Here is a 17410-nt window from a genome sequence, read left to right on the forward strand (position 1 = left end):
CATACATACTTTGTGTCGGCTGACTTTTGATTTAAAATAAAAAGGCAAATTGGAGACAAGGATCTGAGGAGGACTTTGGATATCACTGCCATCTTCAAAAAGTCATCATGACCCCCCCAACTCCACTCTGCTGTGGTCTGCAGTGAGGAAAATAACACTAGAGGGGAAAGGATTTCAGCCGTCTCCTTCAGGCTGAAGACAGTCTTTGCCTGGATTGCCCCAGAGTGTTTTTCAAACTAGTTTTGTGATGTCAGCGTGGACCTTTTTGACATCCTGGAAAGTTGATTCGCTGAGGTACCTGCTACCCACAGACATATGATATTGATTGTAAATAGCTTTCCTTTTACTTGTATGTGTATTTCTTATGTCATCCCTGCAAGTAAACAACATGACAGTGCCAAATTATCTCTGTTTTTTCCTGAACTCAGTGGCTGTGAAGATGGCAAAAAATGGGAACTTCAGAGCGCGTTGCTACAGCAACAGCAGCTCTGAGGCTTCCTGTAACAAGTTGCCTGGGAATGCAGTCCTGGTTCTTACATAAGATGGGACTTTCTCTCTTTCTCTCTCACAAACACACACACTCACAGGGCTTTTCCTGTGGCAGAATTTCACATTCAACATGATTTATTCATAGCTGGATAGTTCCGCTAGATTTATGATTCCACTGTGTAAATGCAAACCATTGCAATCATCTACACTTTGCAAGAGTTTGCATGGGGGCATTGTTGGGCTTCAAGTCCATTTATGTCACTTCTGTGAATGTAAAGAACACTGTGAAAGATTTAGAATTAGGAAAATGGTTAAATTAGAAGTCATACAGAGGTAGAAAGACTGTATGAAAACTTTGTGATGTTGTGTGGATTGAAATAACCATCAAAGTTTTATTTCTTACACAAACATTAAATGTCTTCAATTCCAAATACAATGCAGGGAAGGGGAACAGAAACCTTAGAAGCACAAAAGCCTTAAGTCTTGTCATTCTGGGAGGGACAAAGAACGCTGAGCTTGACACTTTGTTAAATTTCTCTTTGTCACCTATTATTCCATCCCCTCTTTGACTGGCAGAAAGAAAGGGAATTGGGGAGGAGAGCTGAGCGCAGCACAGATAACACACTTCATCATTAGCTGACTCACGATAAGTATTCAGACATTCAGCTGCTTTGCCTTATCTGCCCACCATAATCTCTGCAGCTAAATACTTTAGCATGACTGCATTCAGCTTGCCACACTGTTGGTGAATTGGGTGTTAGAGAAGAGAAATTGCCATTTTACATTTATTGAGACAATCTGCCAATAGCCTAATAATATTTGAGGGGATTAGCTGAAGTTGATGGATTTGTATGGATATTTATGGTTACAACTGCTTTTCACCCAGTCAGAATCATTTTATTGGCTCCTGTAGCCGTTATCTCCCAGGACACCCCCTGAACATATGGCCACACATAAACCTGTCTTCCCTTGAGTGTTACTGTTGTTTGCAGAAACACAGTAGACAATATTAACTTGCCTCCGCTAGCTCTAATACCCCCCACCCAGTCATCTCAGGCAAACTCCCTGCTGGGAGAAGATTGGTGGGATGTAGGTTTTGATTGCTATGGAAGGTCATTGTGGAGGGGTCTGTCTCCCACTGCCATTCTTCCCTTCCAGGCAGCTCTTTAAGGTGTGTAAGCATCACCACATCCAGCTGGATGCAACAGTGCGACAGGCCAAAGCTTTTCAATTTCAGAAGTGATCTTTTTACAGAAGAGTTTTACTGCAATGCATTATAACTGTATTTTTGGTTGTTATCATAACATGTAAATACACTTTAATCATTAATTATATTGGAATCCAACATTAATGCTCAGCAGGGACAATAAATTTAGTTTTAATTTCCCAAAATTCTTGCAGTATGTTTGTCTAATGTGACAATTGCAAGAAACCTGTAATTTGGTGTATTCGTTCACATCCGTTTTCACACAGATGCCCTGATAAAACATGGCTATAGTTAATTAATTTACCTGTAATTGCTTTCACAGGTTGGATTGCATGTTTTTGTATGTCTTTGTCTCGACATCCATCCTTTCCCTGCCACTTCCAGTTTGGATTAAGAGGGAGTTGGACCTTTTCCTAATTGTTATTGGGCGAGAAGCAGGTTAGACTGTCATCATTTTGTCCCCCGCTTTACATTTGGGAACAAAGTCATTATAGTGGCCATCTATAAATGTCATCAGTAATGTGACTTTGGACCTCATTTTGCAGCCATGGTTCTTTCTCATTGGTCATTGTCAGAGAGCAAACAGTTATGAAAGGATTGTCATTTTCTTTATCTTCATCTGACGCTGAATGTTATTTAAAGCAAGCAACTGACATCTTGTCAGCTGCACTTGACATACAGCAGGAAAGGAAAGGAAAAGTCACATTTCTTTATGTCTGTCAAGTAATTTCTATTAGTTGCACTGGAATGCAACAGAAAATTCTTGGTGGCGAAAACCCACTGGACAATAATAGGAATTCTGATTCCGACTGAGAGACAAAAAAGACCTATTTCCGCATTTTCTAGTATTTCCAGCTCTGTTTAGTAAACTGAAATGTTGTTTTTAAATGAGGAATCACAGCTTGTCAGTCTGGAAGGTTGTACTTTAAACTCTGACTGTTGTGTGGGTGTTTTGTTTGCATTTTCAGAGAGTCATTATTTCAGGTTGGACTTCAGCATCAAGCTATGACAGACTTATGGTTATTTAAATATCAGTAATTAGAAATTTGCAGACACAATGTTTCATGCTTCTTGCAGGTATTGTAGATTTTGTTCCAGTTTAGCAGGGCTTGAAGGACAGGGCCAGGGCTTTTGGTGGAGCCTCATTTTCAAGGATACAGCGCAACTGTGTGTCTCAGGTGAGCCCAGTTCCCCTCAGCTGCCCTGTTATTTCAACCCTGGCCTTCAGTTTCCTTTCTCAGTCAATCAGTCACTTTTATTTATATAGCACATTTCACAACAAAATGTTTCCAAAGTGCTGGACAAAAATCTAAATTCTACAATAACCATGTCATAATAAATAAAATAATAAAATAAATCAACCAGAGATGTTCACAAGTATTTTTTTTGCAAGTCCAAGTCAAGTCTCAGTCCCTTTTATTTGTAATGAGTAATTCCCCATGCGTCACCTGCCATCTGGTGTACTTCGAGGACTGCATTATAATGTCCATGAATTTAAAATCCATATTTACTCTTCATCTACCAGCATTTTGTAACAGCACTGATATTTAGCCTAAACTGACAAATGCTCTGTCCCTCTCCTCTGGACAATTTCTTTTACTAAATTAGGAAAACCTGTAGATAAATGTGGTAATTTATTCAGAGTAGTAAATATGCTTTTAACATAACTTACCCAAGAATTTTTAATGTGTTCAAAAATCCATCCAGACCCACAAAGAAATAATAGTGAAACTAATACTGCAGTTCATAGCTTTTCTTTTTTGTTTTACTGAATGTAGAGAAAAGGACCAATATGCTAGACTTTAGTGCAGCATCACCAACCGTCTAGATTTTAGATGTTTCCCTGCTGCAACACATCTGATTCCAATGAACTTGTTGTTAAGTTTGGCACAAGCCTCTTAATGACCCATTAAGAACATGACTCGGGTGTATTGCAGAAAGTAAAGATGTAGATGAGAAAAAATCTCAATAATTGTTTTAACGGCTTGGAAAAACTGAGATGAGTACATAAAATTTATTTTCAACTTTTTAAAATAAAAAAAAAAAACCTCAAATTTCTCATTAATTTAGATCCAATACGTCTAGGTCCAGTTTATCTCTTTACATTCTTAAATCAGCAACAGCTTTTGTAACCGACCTTGTAAAACCGTGTTGTTTACAGTGGGTCTGATCCCAGTTTGGTTCCAGTTTAACATCATCATGGCAAAGTCAGCAGTTTCTGGAAACTGTGTTCAGTAAATGTCTCATTCTTCTTCTTCTGAACACATTCGGTGGAGCCAATCTGATGGACTTAACATTTTAGTCAAAGGTAGTAACAAGCTAACGTTTACACTGCTGTGGCGCTAAGCTCGTTGCTATCATAGAGGCTAACATTAAGCTTTCATATTACAGTGACTAACCGTTCCAGGTGGATCCAGCATTCTGGATTTTTATACCACAGACGTTGCAGTTTGCTGCTCTTTTATTTGTCCCTTTTATTAAATACCACCCAAAAGTTACAACGGTGCTGCAGAAACACATGTGTTCACCGGTGCTGCCATCGTTTGGGTTGATTAAATCCCATTAAAAAATAAAAGATTGTTCATGAGTCCCAAATTGTGAGTCTAAGTCGAGTCTCAAATCTTTTGAATGCAAGTCCAAGTTGAGTCATAAGTCACTTGAAATGCAACTTAAATGTAACTCGAGTTCTCATCACAAAAATAATCGTTTTATAAAGTGGGATATTTAGGCAGATTTGTTCAAAATGAAGGAGCAGTCACAGAGACTGTACTCACAAATGCAAATTATTGTAATGGCATTTTTTTGACAGTGACTCTTTAATGACAGCATAAACTCACAGTTTGATACATGACTAGTTGTGACAGCAAATATATCCAGATAAAGCAAAGATGTTCACAGCCATACAAATGTATGTGTGCACATACAGCACTGACACAATAAAACAATATATTTTCATGTCTCATCAAGAGGTATGAGTCATCACAGCCGATCAGGAAAACATCAGTTTCTTCTGGCATTTTAGATGTCCCTCTTAGCCTGAAACAAATTGCCTCTAAAGAAAAGAAATCGCTTAGAAGAGATGAGCTCCCACTTCTTCTCTTTGTATTGCATTACCAACTAAAACATATTGTCTCAGCTGATGTGCCAGACTTGAAATGTGTCCATGATTTTCTTTTTGCTGTAACCTGGATGGACAAGTGATAAGATCTGCTGGACAACTACAGCGATGGATACAACAAACCTTGCAGAGCTGACAGACTTTCTTTGTTCGTCAGCTTCTTCTCACATTTAATAAGTCATTGCTGATATGCCCAGAAGGTTTAGGAAACAAGTCCCTCTTTCTTAGATTTATTTCCTAAGTTCTAAAGCGCATGCATTTAACCTTTGGGAGAATGAGAAGAATGCTGCTTAACTGATTTGTTTTTCTTAAAAAACAAGGGATGTGACTTTATTCTGACCTGTTGATGTGACACTACTTGACAGGGCTGTTTCTAACTTGTTATCACTTCTAAGATTTTATTTTGTGTTTTTATTTTATAGTCTTTTTTTATTATTTAGGACGTGTCAGAGATAGTGTAAATAAGTTTTCTGCCATGGTAAAATACTTTTTGAAAGCTCTCATTGTTGCATTGATAAGCAGCAAGTAGCTACATTGAAGTAAAGCGTAAAAATCTGAAATATTGTATCTCGTGTTGCCTCAGCATCAGAACTCACACCTTAAACCTAATTCTCTCCTAAACAGCGCTGTAGCTACATGGTTAGCCACAACGCTAACACTGCCAAGTCTGAAGGTCGCATGCCTTTGATCTCTCAGTCTAGTTCAGAGCTTTATTATCTTTTAACTTTGTTTTCAACTCTGGAAGAGTAAGAGCCAAGGAAGGAGTGGGGGCTGTCAGTGATACTCAGTGAAGATATAATGCTATTTAAATGCTAATGTGTTAAGAGGAGCAAAACGACCTTTACTCACACTCTGCACGTGGGCGGAGCAGAGTGGTAGCACAAAACAGAAGCCCTTAATAAATGAGCCTCTTCCTCTGACAATGTTTTCTATCGCTGCACAACTCGTGTCAGGCATAATGTGAATTTCACAGTTGAACCCAAGAGGACTTTTACTTACACTGAAGAGCTGGGTGTCGTTGCCGGTGTAAATCAGACATGACTGGATAATTGCAGGATGAATATGAAAAAAAGTTGAATATGCCCATTAAGGAAAAAAAAAGTTTTTCCCGAAAAGTTTGCATATCTACAAAAGCTTAGAGTTGCCACCCTCCCCCCAAAAAAAGGAAAAAAAAAGGGACTGTGAAACATATCATGTTATAACATCATAATTTTTAATCATAAGACTTAGAAATATTGGAGCAAAACACATTTTATGGAGATTATTCTCAACAAGCAGAAATATTTCAGTTCCTTTTGTCAAGGATTAATTGTTATATTTTGATTTATTGTTGTACATACAGGAATGTGGGACAGCTATTAGCAACACATTACGTCTCCTGCCTGCGTGCCGTGAGACAGTACATGTGTATGTCTGGGTGTGTCTGATGCTTTTTGGTTAACACGTACTGGTGGTTGTGCCTATGGCCTAACTGTCTTCTGAAAACTAAAATTAAAATTTTGTAGGCTAATTGCCCCACTGGGACTGGGAGAATTAAGTTGTCTACACGAAGACATAGTTCTGTCTGGTTTAATGGTTTAACATAAAAAATACTCCAATCCAGTACTCTAATACTTTTGTTGCAAGTTTTTACAATTAAGTTATCACGTTATGTCAAGATACGTTTCACGTTTTTACAATAAAATGATCACATTATAACGTGATAAAGTCCTAAATTTTGGGGGATCCTCATGGTGTTTTCAAGGTGAATTTGAGAGATACTTACCTGCTTAACAATCCTATTAAAACATCTGTAAAACTGCTCAGGTTCACGTTTTGAGCTTCAGATTCTGCACAGCTACTCATGAGGCATTACTAACTCCATGATGAATTTGGCTGCTATTCTCTGGTTTTCATCGAAAGTAATGTGGTTTTCCTTAAGGACGAGATATTCTACTATGGAAAAGAAACACATATCTTGATTCTGACACTTCTGTAGTAATTTCACATGTCCCAGTTTTTGTTGTTTTTTTTTTTGTTGTTGTTGTTGTTGTTTTTGTTTTTGTTTTTTTTTGTTGTTTTTTTTAAGTTTGTTTTTTTGAGGCAAAGAATATACATGCAGCCCTTGTACTTTTGAAAATATACTTAAGTTATTTTGGGCATTTCATTTCAGACTGGAAGCAGAATAAGCCTTGTCAAGGAGAAGTTTTGCATCACTATTGTGTCTTTTCCTAAAGATATAATATTTTCTTCCACATCTTCATCTACATAATCCTTACAGCTACACGTTGTCCGTACTAGCAGTACATCTTAACAGTTGGCACTCTTGCCAGGAAGCCGATAACGTGAATGGCAGGTGATTGTTCTGTGTAAAAACAGCAAGCGCTCTATATGCGCACAGATGTCACTCATACATGTCTCCCTGTTTGCTGAGTACTTGCCAGGCTGATACACACTCAGTGAGGAAGCAGTGCAAATATTTAACAACCATCAGAATATTTCCTGAGATCTACAATTCTCTGCACTTTCCTTTTTTCTCTGTTTACTGTAATGTTAAATTCTGTATCAGCTGCAAAAAGAGATGAATAGAAGAAAAGAAAGATGAGGGGGGAGGATGAGTCTGTTATCTGTCATATTACCCCAGCAAGTGCCACAACTCTGTGGGTAGATAATTTATTCAGTGCAGCTTCTGGAGTACCTCAGGGGATCATCAGCCGTCAAAGATAGGCCTCGGAGTAAGACAGTGACATAACATCAGACAGAAATGTAGTGTCACATCAATCAATAATGCACCATCATCCTTCTGTTCTGATTTCCAGGAGACGTGAACAAGGCTGAGTCAGACCAAGCAAGTTAACTTTATCCTTCTTCTTTAAACACATTCATAAATAAAAGTTTCTGATTGGTGTTTTTTTTTAGCTTATTCATGGTGCACCCTTACGAAACCAGCCTTTCTTTAGAGGACATATTTTAACTTTTTTCTCCCTCTTGCAAACTTAGAGTATCCTAGATTAATTTTACATTAAGCAGCCGAGTAGACATCCTAATGTGGGACTGGTAAACAACAAGACTTTGTTTTCATCTCAATAAATGGAAGACGAGCAACAGAGGAGCATGGCTGCACCGCAGGGGTTGAGATCTCAGACCTCATTATAAATACGCTAGAATTAATTTCAATCACTTTGAAAGATGAGAAGGAGGATCTGCCCTTAGTTTCGCTAAAAGGAAAGAAAACATTGTGACCATTTAATACAAATTTTTTTTCTAAGTGACTTTATTCCTGAGACATTGGTAAAATAATTCTCTTTATAGCCAACAACTACCTTGGGAAGCAGCGACAGAACTCAGTTCATAAAAACATTGCATGACTTTAAATATTTACATTTTTATATCAGAATGAAGCTTTTATGGAAATATTTTATTTACAAGCATCAATTTTAGTCACCGTCTCATTTTTAGAAAAAAAAAAAAATGCAGTTTTGTTCTTTATGCTGACATCAATGACTTTTAGTCTTTCAAGTAGAGACCAACAAAAGATCAAGGTTGGTCACACATAAGTGCATGAAATATTAAATGTTTAACACCACATAATGGGTTGAAATTACTTCCTGGTACCATGTGAGTGATGTCAGTGGAAATTAAATGATGAGCTTTTTTGTTTTTATTTTTGTTTTTGTTTTTTTTTTAATGCACAAATTACCTGGTTGTGTAAAGGCCAATAAAGTCCATGTTTTGTAAAAGGATGAGTAGTGGTGTTGGCATGACTCAAACATCTGTGTGACTGGGTTTGTGGTCCACATGGGAGCAACATTTGTACAATCCGATTTTTAAAAAGCAGGGTTATGTGAGATATCTGTATAACATTATGCAATAATTTGCAAATGTCATAAATCAATATTTTATTCGCAATCAAGCAAAGAAAACATTTGAAATGTTGAAAGTGGGAAATTTTATTTTTTCATGAAAAAAACATTACTTCATCCAGAATTTGATGGTAGCAACACATCTCAAAAAGGTTAAGAAGGGGGCAACAAAAAGCCAGAAAAGTTAGGTGGTACAAAAAAGAAACAGTTGGAGAAACATGCTCCGGCTAACTGGGGTAATTGGCGGTACATCAGCAACATGACAGGGTATAAAAAGAGCACCTTAGAGAGGCAGAGTCTCAGAAATAAGAGCAGAGGTTCAGCAACTCAACAAATTGGGAAGAAATTTCAGAAGGATTTTATATAGTTTAGAAATGCAAATACATTGAATATTCCATCATCTACAGTATAATGTCATCAAAAGACACAAAGAATGTAGAAACATGACAGTCAATAATTGGGCTTCAAATCTTCAACCTGTGGTGTCATCATCTCACCCTGGCTATGCAGCAGCACATAAACAAAGTCTATAATATAAATATAAAGGGCAAATATCACATATTATTGTAGTCACTGAAGTGTCAATACACTGATGCGTTTTAAAAGTGCTACAGTTGTGTCTAAAACCTCTCGTCTTCCTCGCCTCTCCTGCTGTAGCTTCTACTGAAGCCCATAAAAACTCTCCTTCACTTTATGGGGGTACATCGGGAGTGCAAGTGCATGAGTTTATGAGGCGTATCATTCGCAGGCAAGTGAGCTTAGCTCCATCTGTTTGTTTTCTATTTTACAAGACAGGGTGCATACAAGTTGAAATGAAACCTGGGTGAGCCTTCCTACCCCAATATGCAGTCTCTGATGGAAAACAGTGTAAAAGAAAAAACTACAAGATGGAAGTCAAAATGATCCATGTGTTTTCTACTCATATCTTTGAATACTCATTAAACACTGTTGCTTATAGCTTATAAATTGAAGATGGTACTGTTTGTCATGTAAAGTCATATTGAGACAAAATCCTAAGATGACTTTAAGAGATGACATTGAAATCAGAGTGGGAGGAGAGAGTGTGGTAGATATGAAGATAAAGCAAACGTCTGCTGTGATTGAGTTTAATACCTTGGAATGTAGTTCTGGGATGTTTGCCCTTGGTGACATATCACAGAATTGGTTTTTAATCTAAGGGTACATGACCAACAGAATGAAGGAGGAGGGAATGCCAATTGGTGATCACCTCTCAAGGTCTCCATCTGGCCGTACACTTAGCAGCGCTCTCCTCGGGGCTTTGACGGATGACACCAGCACTACAGAGTGATAGGCTATTATTTCACTTTGCATTGGATGAATAGCAATGCGGGCTTCTACCTGTCGTCTGTCCCTCTCTTTTATTCATTCTATATAACACTTTATCAGAGAGGAAAAAAATTAGATGGGAAATAGATTTCACACCCTCTTTTTTTTTTTTACTGTCCAAATAGCATGTTTTTTTTTTCTTCCCTCCTTATTAAGTATGAAATACATTTCTTTTCCAGGAAAATTCTTTTTTTTATTTTCTGTCTGTGTTTTTATCTTTTACAGACCAGCAATATTCATGGTCGCCCTCGCAGTACTTCGATGAGGACAGCTACTCCCCTCCACCCAGGAACATGAAGGGTCTCTCCGGTGGCCGCCCTACCCAGCTCCAGCTCACATCCCCCACCTCTGCTCACACCTGTGGCCTGGCTGAATGCGACCACTCCCTGGACCACCATCTCCACCATGGTGACTCACGGTCTCCCTCCTATCTCCTTAGCCCCACTGAGAGCTGCCCACTTGAGAGTCACCACCGCTGCTCCCCACGGAGCTCCATCCACTCTGAGTGCATGATGATGCCGGTGTCCCTTTCAGCCACAGATCACTCAATTTCTAGTAGCACTTTTCCTCGCATGCACTATGGCAGCGCTTCACGGGACAGCGGTGGAAACACTTCTGGTGGCAGAGATTCCCGAGATGATGGTGGCTCATCTTCGCATTCACATGGTGGCAGTGGCAAAATGAATCGAATCCCAGCAAACCTTTTGGACCAGTTTGAGAAACAGATGCCGCTGCACCGGGATGGCTTCCACACACTGCAGTACCAACGCACCTCCACCACAACTACAACTACAGAGCAGCGCAATGAAAGCCCCGGGCGAATTCGCCACTTGGTTCACTCTGTACAGAAACTCTTCACAAAGTCGCACTCCCTGGAAGGTTCTTCCAAGATGAACGGCACCAAAGGCGACTCACACAGGGACAGCTCGCACCACCACCATCACCACCACCAAGGCCACCACAAACACAGCAAACGCAGCAAGAGCAAAGATCGCAAATCCGATGGCAGCGGCAAGCAGCGCTCTGGAGGTTGGTGGAGCTCAGATGACAATCTGGATAGTGACAGCACGTACAGGACACCGAGCGTCATGTCACGGCATCACGTGGACCACATCAGCCACTGTTACCCCGACACAATGCACGGCCATCTGGCGGGAGACCTTTCGTTGAAGACCTCCAAGAGCAACAATGATGTCAAGTGCTCAGCTTGTGAGAGCATAAACATGGCACCCGAGGGCAAGTTTATGAAGAGGAGCTCCTGGTCAACGCTAACAGTCAGCCAAGCCAAGGAGGCCTACAGGAAGTCCTCTCTCAACCTGGAGAAGCCCATGACTCCCACTGACCTCAAACCAAACCGTAGGCCATGCAACTATCTACAGGTGAGTTTGATCTATTTCTGAGGTGTGTGTGTGTTTTGTATGTTGTTTAGTTTTTATTTAGTTGTATTTTCTTTTATGTTGTGTGTTTTCTAAAAAATCTTTAAAGCTTTTGGTTTTGTGGTGTTTGATTGGTCCTGACGACAAGTTAAGGAAGTGACATGTTTTATCCTGCAACTGGATTAATTGAGCATCCATTTCAGCAGCAGCATGATAATATGGAGCACTGTAAACCCAATTTTTTTTTCCCAATCCAATCCAACCTTTTTTGTAAGCACTGCCACGTATAGTGTGGGGCCCCACCTCCATCAAAACATCTACTTTCCCTGTTAAACAAATTAATTACATAATGCAAAATTAGTATTAAACTAAAATAGATGACCCATACAATGTACCTGCTTGTATCTGATATGATATTGATCGAAAATTGGTTGTATTTGATTAGTTACTTCCTATATAAATATTTAAGTTTTATGTGTGAGGGGCACCAAACTCATGGGTACATTTTACAAACGGAATTTAATCTACACCTGTCAATCAAAATCACAACCGCAGTGTTCAAGTGCACAAGTGCCACAGATCTAAGGCAAAGATGAACAAACTTATGAACCTGATAAGGAAATAGCAGCCTAATGAGAAAGTAAAGATAATTCAACCATTTTTTTTACAAAGAAATCCTGACACATGGCGTTCGCTTGAAGAAAAAAAGAAGATAAAGTGGGTTGGCCCAGACCAACCTGGTTGAAATATTCAGCAGCTGGCAAGTGACTGAGGATGAAGACCTGGAGCCTCAGCACTAGAATCAGTCTGTGCATGGCACAGCGAAATTTGAGTGTTCTGCATAGAAATGGTGTACAAAATCAGAACAAGAAATGGGAAATTAAAAAAGTAATATTAAAAATGATAAAGAATAAACAAAACGGCCACAATCAGTGACAGCAGCCCACAGGGCAGACAACCTACATTTTCACTTTAAGAAGCACATTTATGAGGAAAAGGGACACAAGGAGACTGTTATTAATGTACTGCTGACTGTTTCTCAGTTTGTTCACCCTTTAATGTTATGAAAAACTTAACTGGATGTGATGCTAGCAGTGGCTTTGACTGCTTTCCTTGCTTGTTAGTGAGATAATAGACTTTAATCAGAGTCACTGAGAAATTTGCTTACAAGAATAAAAAGAGAGCTGAATTAAGTAGTGCTGGTTTTGTTTTGTTGTTCATAGAGCTTTGCGCTCCACCACACAAGCTCACAAAATAAATCTTTTATCGCCAGTCGCGACTGGCCCATTTACAACAATGTCAAAGTCATGAGAACCTGGGACACTGAGGCAGTAAAACAAAATGAGTCCCAAAGCCCGCTTTTGAAGGCATAAACTATTCTTTTTTGCCAGTGTCAGTCAACAGTCGAGGAGGGAAAGCTGCTCATCTCAGCTGAATTTCTGATTCAACTTTAAGACTATTTTCTTTGTCACTGCTCTGAATATTACAATGTGAACCTGTGGTATGGTTCAGCATGTGGTTGGCAAGAGAAGGGACTACCACAGCAGGATAAATCAATTATGTCTGTAGATGATCTCTGCCAGAGGGGAACAGTTGGCCGAATGACAATAAGATATCAATCTTTATTTTGACATTGTTTTGCATTTTTCTTTTAATAAATTAATAAATTTTTGCATAGGTTTCACTTCAGGAAAGGGTATTTGTCTGAGAACCTACATGATCGACTCTACAGGAGCACTGCTGGCAAAGAATTCAGAATGAGTCAGCACTTTTGATAGAAGCCTTTCATGGATTTTATGTGCATGCTGAAGGCTATATAAAATAAGAAAGCACACTTTGAAATGCCAATTTGCAACACTGCAGAGTTGCAAAACAGATTTTGTAACAATAAAGCTGCAAATGCATAACAATGTGATATCTGATAACATCATGTAAGTATCGCCTGCAGACAAAATAGCGTAAGCACTTCAGCAGAATGAGAACGAAAGATCCCGAAACTCTGTCCTATAGTATAAGTAGAGAGCTTGCTGTATAGATTACAGGCTGTCATAAATGAAAAGCCAATGCATTACTCAAATCAGCCAATGGAACCAAAAGAAGCTCTCAGTCTAAGTTTACATCAACAGAAAGTTATGCAATTTTGACAGGCATATTTTTAAACTTAATTGATAATCATGTTGAATAAAAAAGGAGGTGCATTGAACCACTTAAATTTATTGCAATCGCAGTAAGTAAAGTAATCTCTCAATGAGAGAGTGGCAGGGTGGATGGCTGCCCCCACCCCTTACTTGCTTCCATCCATTTGGTCATTCAGCTGAACTGATGTCCAAGTCACGGCACTATAAACACTTCTAAAAATATCCTCTGCTCTTGCTCCCTGCCGCAGGGCTATATTTAGCTCAGTGTTATCAATCCAGTCTGCACAGAATCAATGCCCTCTCAGGGACCTCTCAGAGAAGATGTATTGAAAGAGAGGGGAGCTGGGGATGTATACAGTTGAGGTTTCTGTCTCTGTGGATGCACTGAAATACTCCCAGAAGCGGAGAAAGCAAGAAACAAAGTAAATGAGATGGCTGTTTTTGCTCCCCATGCTGCTGTTGTTCATCACAAACAGCAGTCAGGCAGAGAAATAGAGCCTATAGTCAGGAAGATTACTCTGCACACACCGAAGGGTCACATTGGGAAGTATTAACTTCCTGCAGCTGCTGAACTGGTGCTACCCACAACTGTCTGCACTGTAACAGCATCAACAGTATTCAGAGAGTGTGTGTGTGTGTGTGTGTATGTGTGTGTGTGTGTGTGTGTGTGTGTGTGTGTGTGTGTGTGTGTGTGTGTGTGTGTGTGTGTGTGTGTGTGTGTGTGTGTTGGGAGGTGTTATTTCTTTTTATCGCCCACCAGATGGTTTGATGTGCTAGTCACCTTGTTTGCGTCCTTGGCTGATGACAGAGAGGATGAAAAACTTCTGCTGTGTTATTAAAAGTATGAGATTGCAAACAGAGAAACTTCTTTACTGATGTGTCAGTGTGCATTTCTGTGTGTGTGTTTGTGATAATGTATGAGAGATCAATGAACTGAAAATTAATATTGGCTTCTTCCTTCCTGAAATGACAAATGTTGGGGAATCAGATCTGACATTAGCCATCCCTCCCTGTCATTCCCACAAAGTAGCTTTATTGAACCCTTCCCTAAACACCTGCATGTACCTGTGTAGATGTGTGGATTACCTGTGCTCTATAAGTATCCGTGGGCCAAGAACATAACTTTAGAACACAATAACTGTGCCTTATTGACAACCCTCAGCCCTGATTAAGTTTTAGCAAACACAAGTCTGTTCTCTCTCTGAATACAGTGCAGTACAAAGGGAAGATTAGCCTTTGATAGTTTTGCAGACAGGGCATTGCTGTGAGATTTAATTAGCTTATTAATTGCCATGTTGACTTGCTGAAGGTGAAGCTTGAGAGGCTGCTAATTTTACTACAAAAGGGAAGTGCAAAGTAGCACGAACAAAACTGGTGATGTAATGAAAAACAAGTGACACACCTGCTTGCGTTGAACCTCTGCTCCCTGAGAATCCAAATAACTCAGTTTTTAAACTGGCTGTATCATGTTTATTTAGTTAGCTTTATGTACTGATAGAACAGGCTTTTACACCATACTGTTTGCAAATCCCCATCTCTGATTTGTAAGCTGAACTGGGAATAAAAGGTAGATTTCAGACAGATGTTTATTCTTTATTTGAGTTATCTCAACTTACGTTTGCTTTTATTATACTATTTATGCCAATGTATTATCTGTAAATGCTGCCAAGTCCAGGAAAGAAAATCCAGGACAGTAAACAAGGCATTTCATACAGTCCAGGAGCAGCCAGAGACTTTAAGCTTTTAACTTTGCAGACCCTTCATGCATAAAAAAAGGCTCATATTTATGTTTTATTATCTCACACCAAAAGTCTGTTTTAATTCTTCATGAAGTTTGTGCGGATATTACCATTTAATTGTCATTTGTGTGTGAGTGTGTGTGTGTGTAGGTTTGGGTGTGTGTAGGTGTGTGCTACTGCTCTCCCAAACTAAATCACTGACAACAGCATCCTAATTCTTGAGGGGTTTAATAGCCATGTTTGCAGCTTTATTAGCATTTTCATGCACTACTGTATATTAATGTCTTAACATTATAGTGTCAGAAGGACTAAATTTGGAAAATTTGTAGTATTTACATATATTTATTATATAAAGCTTGATTTTTTTATTTGATTTATTTATTTATTTATTTTTGTTCCCTGTGTTTATGGATCTTCTTCCTCCATGCATCTATATTGTTTTAGCAGCAAAGAGTAAAGAAGAAAATGTGCAAGCTTGAATTTAGATTTTCTTGCTCAGGATGGAGGTCTTCAAGGTGCAATAGAAGATGGGGATGCATGTCAGCTGAAGGAAGATGGAGGACCGAGCACCTGTGCCAGCTTTCATCATAATGAGCTGACGGTGCTTCGTTGTCAGCAAATTGCTAACAGAGCTTGACAAGGATATCGCCTTAGACAGCAGGAGTAGTGTCACAGCATTTGTTATGGATATTATGCTGACGATGTTCAGCTTTATCCGGTGAACCAAAATCATGAATTTCTAAGCTTTTTCTCTGAAATAATCACTCATCATCACTGTCCTAACCACTTAATCTATTTAAACTGTTGGTTTTTCAACTGGACAGTTTGTTCTGTCCTGTCCTTTTAGTATTTTGTGGAAAGGTTAAAGGTTTTCAGATATGTTATACAAGTTAATTTAACAACACACTTAAGAAAATAATAAGCCCCAGAGAAAAGATCAACACTTTTTAGCAATGCTAGTGTTAGCTGTCTTTTATGAAAAGCTCCAAGTAATACTTAGCTATTAGCATTTGACTGAACTGAGCTGGTTGCTTGCAGTTTGCAAAGAGGTTCACAGATCAATGGAAAAGTGCCCACACACCTCACTGGCCAACTCCAACTTCTTGCCATGCATTATTGAGAAAAAGGGACAATAAAAAGTATAGCCCAATTACGTCAACAAAAAAAGCTGTGTGGAGATGAGGCGTTAGTCTCAGAACTTGCTTTGGCATTTTTTGGAGCGATTGGTTTAGTGTATGAGCTCCAACACTGTTATAGTCAAAAAATGAAGAAGACTTCTGACTTCCTTTTGCTTTATTATAGAGTATGTCTGTTTACACTTCCATTACATACCATTAAGTCTCAATAAAATAGAAAAGATTACCATACACACCTCCTAATGACATACAGGTGGATGTAAGAGTGAAAGAGATGAAATGTGAGTGGTTGGACTGTGTTAGGTGTTCAGGCTAAGAGAGAATAAAATAGACAGCATGTTCCCACACAGCATGTCCAAGCAATTTTATGAGAGATCGAAGAGCTGTAAGAGCTTTCTAACTCTGTCTCCATACTCTCTGTCTCAACTATTTCTCCATCTTTCTATACTGTACCCCCACCATATCATCGCTTCCTCTCAGTCTCTGTCTACCTCACTCTATTTCTTCACTTAATAGCCGTGACTTATGTTTCTTCGTGGGTGTATAGGTAGAGCTGCAGAGTTAATCAATGAAATGCACTGCTGCACTGCAGGAGCTTTGCCTCGTGGCAACACCAAGCACACTCAGTCTGCATGGACACAGATCAAAGCACTTAAAGGTAGGCACACATTTCTAGTCTGCACTATCTGGATATTCATGACATTCCAGTCAGCCAGTTCACCTGGGTTATCTTTTTGGCAATGCTGAAATGCCAAAATTGCTCGGACGCATAATAAGAGTTGCAGTCATACCCTTAGTCTGTGTGGAAAAAGCCTTCGTCAACATGATTTTCTCCCCTCAAGACACCTCTCAATAACTGGATGGTATCCAGTTGATTAAAATAATTCCAATGTTCTGTTGTGAAAATTTAAGTTTTATTATAAAACTTCACACTTGGACTGTGAATTTTCACACAACTCTCACAGAACTGATCACATCCACAAGGAGCTTTATGTCACTGCCAAGAAAAAAAACAAAA

General features: G+C 39.1%; 1 protein-coding gene across 1 annotated transcript in view; it reads left to right on the forward strand.

The window, feature by feature from the left end:
• Positions 1–10222: 10222 nt before the first annotated feature.
• The window catches only part of dlgap2a (discs, large (Drosophila) homolog-associated protein 2a), a 52134-nt gene continuing 44946 nt past the window's right edge, over positions 10223–17410 (forward strand). The window contains exon 1 of the mRNA XM_041972887.1: positions 10223–11382. Within this exon, the coding sequence (XP_041828821.1) occupies positions 10297–11382 (1086 nt within the window). The 5' untranslated portion in view covers positions 10223–10296. The remainder of the gene's footprint in view (positions 11383–17410) is intronic.

The sequence above is a fragment of the Melanotaenia boesemani genome, chromosome 20 (assembly GCF_017639745.1).
Source record: "Melanotaenia boesemani isolate fMelBoe1 chromosome 20, fMelBoe1.pri, whole genome shotgun sequence".
Taxonomy (NCBI): domain Eukaryota; kingdom Metazoa; phylum Chordata; class Actinopteri; order Atheriniformes; family Melanotaeniidae; genus Melanotaenia; species Melanotaenia boesemani.